General features: G+C 48.0%; 1 protein-coding gene across 3 annotated transcripts in view; it reads right to left on the bottom strand.

Moving 5' to 3' along the window:
• Positions 1 to 6,715, bottom strand: part of Shg (E-cadherin shotgun) — a 133,939-nt gene extending 127,224 nt beyond the window's left edge. The window contains exon 1 of one of the 3 annotated variants that reach the window (XM_070663568.1): positions 6,245 to 6,715. In XM_070663568.1, the coding sequence (XP_070519669.1) occupies positions 6,245 to 6,353 (109 nt within the window). In that variant the 5' untranslated portion in view covers positions 6,354 to 6,715. The remainder of the gene's footprint in view (positions 1 to 6,244) is intronic. The other 2 variants (XM_070663567.1, XM_070663569.1) reach the window with 2 other exon arrangements.

Here is a 6,715-nt window from a genome sequence, read left to right on the forward strand (position 1 = left end):
TCAAACGTACAAAAAGAGACGTTTAGCGAAAATACGGAGAAAACGTAACCGAAGAAAGAGCCCCGTGATACGGAAATAAATAAATTCAAAAGAGACGCACTTGAGGGGGGAAAAAAAAAGAAAAAAAAAAAGAAAAAAAAAAGAATTTAATTCGCATTTCAGATTCTCCTTCCCCACGAGAAAAATTACTCCCGTCCCGACTGCACTTTGTCTAAATATTCCTCGCAACTCAAATAGTAATTTATTCCCGCGCGCAAAACACGACGCGTCATAACGCGCGAGCATACTTTTATTACGCCGACGTAAAAAGCGGGAATCGTTCTCTTTTACCTTTCCCCTTTTTTTTTCTTTTTTATATCGCGAAATGCCTCAGTCATCCCGGAATAGTATTTTACCTTGACGTCCCCTGCTTTCGGCCGACAATGTTCTGAATACGAATCGACGGGAAGTCATTGGCATCATTGTTGCGTCGGGAGAACGCGCGGGGACGCCGGAATAAAAATGCGGCGACGTGCCTCAAACAAAACTCGGGCGGGAATGCGACGGAGGCTTCGGCGGAAGCCTCGTAGGAAATTACCTGGTGAAAAACACCCCGCAGATCCCGAGGTATCAAGTCCTCGTGCAAAACAAGCGCCCGCGCGCGACCATCCGAGCGAAGACGCTCACGAATAAAATCACTCCGGCCAATTAACGCCAATGAAACTAATACGGGTCCCAGACATGAATCTGTGAACGAATTATCATCATCCCGCATGCATCACTTCCAATTCGTCCAACGAGCGTAATAAACACGTACGAAGCCGACAACTTTTCAGGCGCGACGCGCGCGGAATAAAATAATCCCGTAACGGCAAAAAATATTGCTCGCTGTGACGTTGAATTGTAAAGATGTAAAGATTACACTGTAAAAGTGTGGGAAATTAAAACGAATAATAGTTGTAAGAGTTGCGTTATTAATTGCGCGAGCATAAGAAAATCATGTAATTTCACAAACTTGTGTTAAATTAAATGCGCCAATCGATATTCCCAACAAGCGCAAATCAATGTTTCAACAAATGCAAAGATTAGCGATAAATTTCAGTTGCGGCACCTAAAAACGATTTCTTTTTCTTCTTTTTTTTTTTTTTTTGCATTACCGCTCTTTCGATGCATGCTCGATAAAGGTGAAACAGGAACAATCGATGCCGGCGAATTGATCGCTCCGCAACTTTCAACTAATCTCGTCCGATCGTCTCTCCGTTTTCCACATTATTTTTACAGTCTGATAACGCGCTACGTGATACTACAATCTATTTTGATATCCAACGTTATGCTCCGTTATAGCAGAAAATTGTAGGCGGAACGTACGCATGTGCTTAAACTTTAAACGATACGTATGGCGCTCCAGATCCTGGCGAGTCATTTTTTCTCAGCCTCCCCTTTAATAGAGAATCGATTTTTCCCCTTTTTTTTCCACGGTCCGATATCAAAGAGAGTTAACGTAGCTTTTTTCATATTAAAAAAAAAAAAAGAAAAAAAAAAAAAGAAAAGATATACTTAGAGACCAAGAAATTTGAAGCTTCCAAAACAAAACGTCTGAGATAATTCGAGTCCAAATTAGTTCCAGCAGGACCTAAACAGCGTCTTACTCCTCGTTTACTTTTCCAAGAGACCTCGGCCGCGGGAGAATTAAGCCGTTGCGTTAATACCGAAAAATGAAAAGCCGGAATAATAATCTCTCGGGGCGCTTCCGGGGGAGCGAGGAAAAACAAGATCGAGTGAGGAATCCGGATGAAGAATGATCCGTAGGGCCGTGTGTGCGCTTTGTATTTTCCGGTAGGGCGCCGCCGCGGCAAATCGCGGCCCCGCGAAGACAAAGACTTGCGAGATTTACTACAATGCGGCTCTTCTTCGTCCCTCCCCCCCGCCCCGCGTACCGCCTCGCCTTCTTCGCGAGAGGTAATAAAGCCGCGACGCGGATCCGGTAGTCTGGACCACCTTAGCAGCCGCCTCGGAGCACCCGGCACGTCCTAGCCTTCGGTCCAATCACCGGTCCTCGCCGGTCGCCAAAAACTCTCCGCTCGGCGGAGACGCGCGCGTGACGATCCAAATCGAACGGCGGCACCGAATCGACGGCGGACCCGAGAACACGGCCGCAAGGAAGATCGATAGCGTTTCGCGAGTCTCGTTACCCTGGCATCTCCGTCGTCCCGTCGTCGTCTCGCGCGGCCTCTGGCCTTTTAACCCTTTGCGTCCGGCGCGAGGTCCCGGGAAGAAGATTCCCACGGGAAGAAAACCCGACTCGCTTCGCAAAAGAATCCGGTGAAAACGCAGATTTTAATATTTGTCGAGGGCGGGCCCTTTGTTCCCTCCGCGTGCCGCAGCAATTGTTCACGTATTTCTATTTAAGCGGCCACGGTCTTTCGTGCGAGAACGCGAAGGAGCGCGAGATAGAGCGCTCGCCGGATATTACGCAATCAACAGGAGCGGTTTTACATATTGCATCGTCAATAGTCGTAAAGCCGCGTTTTAAAAGGCCGCCGGTCGTTACGCGGCGGGTCGAGATATCAAAGTACCGCTGGGCGATATTTTCCCGCTCATTACTCCGTTACGAGTGTATTTTTAGAAGTATTGATTAATGGCTTCTATCGCGGGCGGCGGTGGAATCGCGCGGCTGAGGGAAGAGCCCCGGCGAGATCGTTTCAACGGTCTAATGGTATCGAAAAGATCGTCTTGCCGCGAGATTAAAAATAAAAGCGTATCCATTTCGGCGGCCGCTTACCCGGGTCTCGACTCTCACTCGTTCGATATGCCGTTTCGAAAACGACTATTACCGCAGGGGAATAAATACAAGCAAAATAATAACTCTCCCGGGACGAGGCTATTCGAAGTTCCGGGTCGCCCGGTCGTGGCACGCGACAGATCGAACTCAACCTTCAAACGGCACACTATCGCCACTCGGTTACTTTTTGTTCCTGTCTCACCTAATGTGCCAATTGCAAAGCGCTTATTTTTATTTTATACGCAAGACATTAAGAAAAAAAAAAAAAGAAAAAATATGGTAGGAATATTTTGAAAAATACTTTAGAGAAGAAGAATACTTAAAAAAAATTCTAACGCTTGAAATACAATCATTATTCTAGCAAATAGAAATATTTACACCTTTTACGAATTTTTATTACGGCGTCCAAAAAATTTTTTTTTGCGTCTATGAAACCGCTCGAGTTTCCCCGATTGTAACCGGTCGCTTTCGTTAAGTCTTCAGTTTACCAAACCGCTCAGGTACTTTCGCGGGACCCTTAATGCCATTAATATGCCGCGCTCCGCCGGCAAACACCACATTAGGCAGGTATGCCGAGCCAATTTCGCGTTTGGGAATCTCAACTTGGGGGAAAGACGGGGCTTCCTTTCGCCGTTTCCGCTCGCGGATTCGCGCCGCGCACAAGTCGTGGTAAACGGCGGTAAACCATCTCGTTAGAACGGGAGGATGCGTCGAGCGCGTCATCGAGAAGAGCCCTTCGGTGCATAAACCCTTTGTGCCCGCTCCCCGCAGGCAAACAGGGTCGACTGCGAGTCGATTTCTCACCGAATTGCACTTGCCGGTTGTTTGTCGGGTCTATCGCGAGTTCGTTTAACACTACGCTGCACGCGATATTAAAACTACGTTACGCTTATTTGTGCTTTTTTTCTCCCGTTTGAAAAATTCACCCCCTGACGAATAACGAATCCTTCCTTCCGTCCAATAAAATATTAAACTGGCGCTCGGCGTTACAAATTTATATTTATTTAATTGTTACCTTTACCTTTCTCCGTAGGAAATAAAATGTGTACGATAAATAAAATGCGTGTTTTGCAACATTTAGATGGAACGGCGCGTTATTAATTTACGCTCAAAAGGAATTGTTTAATCATAGAACGAGCACGTATTACGCCCTGTGCCGAAGGATTAACGCGCATTAACATGGAATGTCAATAAAAAGTAATCCGCTTGTTTGACATCGCGTTGTCTGCTTTTAAAACGAGCTTAATGCGCTTACGCGCGCGATCGAAAGCGAGGAAAAGAAGAAAGAAAAAAAAGAAAAAAAGAAAAAATTAGGTCCAGCATACGTCCGGCAATTACGCGATTGTCAACGAAAGATTTTGAGCCACGTGATTCGCAAGCGACCGTGTTTCGTCCGCGTCGCGAACGGACGAGGCGTTTCTCTTGACCGGCGTCTAAAAACGAATCGGGATTAACAGGTCGACATTCGCGCGGGTCCGAAATTAGGAACTGTCCCCGGTGTGCATCGATCGTCCCTCGCTCCTTCGGGATTCGTGACGGGAAACTTTTTCCCGAACCTACATACGGCGTCACGTGCGACCGAGACAACGTCACTCGCTCGAGCGCATCTTCTTTTAAGTGCAAATCGCCCGACGGCGGTGGACCTTTCTCTGCCCTTTTCTTTTCTTTTTTTTTTCTTTTCTTTCTTTTTTTTTTTTCTTTCCTTCCTTCCTCTTTCACGAAACTTTTCAGTCGGCTCGCGTCGTAGCGCGTTCTTGATTTCTCTAACAATTTTCGCGAATTTTTCTACCTCCGCGCACGTCGTTTGCGAAGTGGGCCTAGAAAGCTGCCGGAGAGGTTCGCAGGAGGACCGAGCGTTTTCATAAATTGATCGTTACTACTAGAAGTTAATTTAACTAATGAATCGATCTCAAGAAATTTTTCCTTTTAATCGACGCGAGAAATATTAAAGAAGAAGAACATGTTAACGTGACTTAAGGGGGTTTTATTTGAGCGTTAAATTCGTAACTTTGTTGCATAATGCATAGGCCATAAAAAAAAAATTCAACAGTATTTTACTTTAATAGGAAACCTTTTTATTTTTTCTCTCAGTTAGTCGTTTATTTTTATTAAAATTTTTATTTCAATTGAAAGTCGTATTTTAATCGCGATTTCCTTTATATAATCAGTCTGCTTTTATTTTTAATTTGGAACAAAAGTTTAGACTCCGGTTGACTTTTTCATGACCCGTGCGTTATGCAAAGGATGCTTGTTACTAGCTTAATTCTGTCCCGCGACTGCATAAGCACCGTAAACGACCCGTTAACTGTGCGCTGAAGCTCGCGCGAGCTTTCACGATCGACCATCCATGGCCATGCGGAAACATAAGTCGCAATAATTGATGCCCGATATAACGGAATCTCCCTGAGCCGCGTAAACTCACACAGCGCAACGACTGTCAGACCGAATTTTCGGACGCTCGCTAACATCTCTTTCGCGATACGAGCGGATTTAATCCCGCGCCTCGTCCCAACGTGTGCGCTTTAAAAATTGACGAGTCGGGCGTTGTTAAAAACGTCGCCGAGTCTGATAAGAAGCAGGCGAGTCAAAAGACAAACTGGGTCGCGATAGAAGAAAAAAAAAAAATCAATTATGCGGACAGCTGGAGCTCGAGAATCGCCGTGATTTCGCGGTAACGAGACCGCGTTATTACTCCGCATAAAAAATTAGCTCGCCCGTATAATCCGCGATTTAAGAAAGCAGAAGGGACACGGCGGCTGAGCACGCGGGCGCGCCGATTATCCGGCCGTCCGTTATCCGTCCCGAGGTGGACTTCAATCACGAGCTCCTCTTCTTTTTTTTTTTTTTCCTATTTTTCTCTCTCTCTCTCGTTAACCAGGGCGAAAAAAACCCGCGTTTTATTCAACGGAAATAAACCTGTTGTTTGAAAAATAATTGTGAAACCCGTTGTCGCAAAAATAAAGAAACGCTTTGGCGGCCACGGAAGAAGAGATGGCGAGAGGTCAAAACCTTTTTTTTTTTATCTTTTTTTTTTCTTTCTTTTTTTTTTGTACGCGCACATTAGGTCGGAGGTCCCGCATTCCATCGTCGTATTGTACGCTTTTTCTATTATTTCGGAAACCGAAGCCGCGCGCCCTCGATCGGCATTCATGGCGTCCAGGCGCGCTCCTCTCACAAGAAAACGAGGTGCACACCGCTGTGCGTTTCTCCGTCCACGTCGCGTCTTTTCTTCGCCTCGGCCGCACCGGCCAGGCCGAGGAGAAGGGAGTCCCAGGGCACGAGCACGGGCGCTCGGCTTCAACGGCTCGCCAAGTCCCAGAAACGCGATCTGAGGCCCCGCTTGGAATCGCCTCCCCTACTTCGGCGACGCACCAAGACGAGCGCGAGGCCGCGCGTGCGCGTACGACGCCACGGATTCGAACACACGGATATCGGGCCACGTAGCGAGGGCTCGTAACCTCGAGAGAGAAATGGTTTACTCACCGAGAGTTCCAAGCAGCAGCATCAGCACGCTGGCGACGATGGCGGGCGACGGCGCGGGAGGGACGCGGGGCCTCGCCCCGGGCCGCCGCGCGGCGTGCGTTTCCAGCATCGTCAACGGTCCCCCGAGAGTCCACCTTCCTCCAAATGGCGGTCCGGCGTCCCTCTGCGCTCCTCCGATCCTGTCCTCCTTCGGGGTCGCTTCTTCGCTTGGCCTCCGCGTACTTCTTCGGCGCTTAACGGTCACTGCGCACTGTTTCTCATCGTCTATCCCGCACCGCACCTGCGTTTATATTTATCCTGCGACGTTGCTCCGGTGTAACCGGGCGATAATCGGCCGCACTACGTTTTCACACACACGCGTCGTTCCACCGCACGGCGGGACTCGAGAACGGCCCGGCGAGCGAGCGGCAGAGCAAGATCGAAGAACAACAACGCCGTGCAAACGCGCCTACCCGACTGAACGCGACGCGC

Source organism: Cardiocondyla obscurior, linkage group LG11 (assembly GCF_019399895.1).
Source record: "Cardiocondyla obscurior isolate alpha-2009 linkage group LG11, Cobs3.1, whole genome shotgun sequence".
Lineage (NCBI taxonomy): Eukaryota > Metazoa > Arthropoda > Insecta > Hymenoptera > Formicidae > Cardiocondyla > Cardiocondyla obscurior.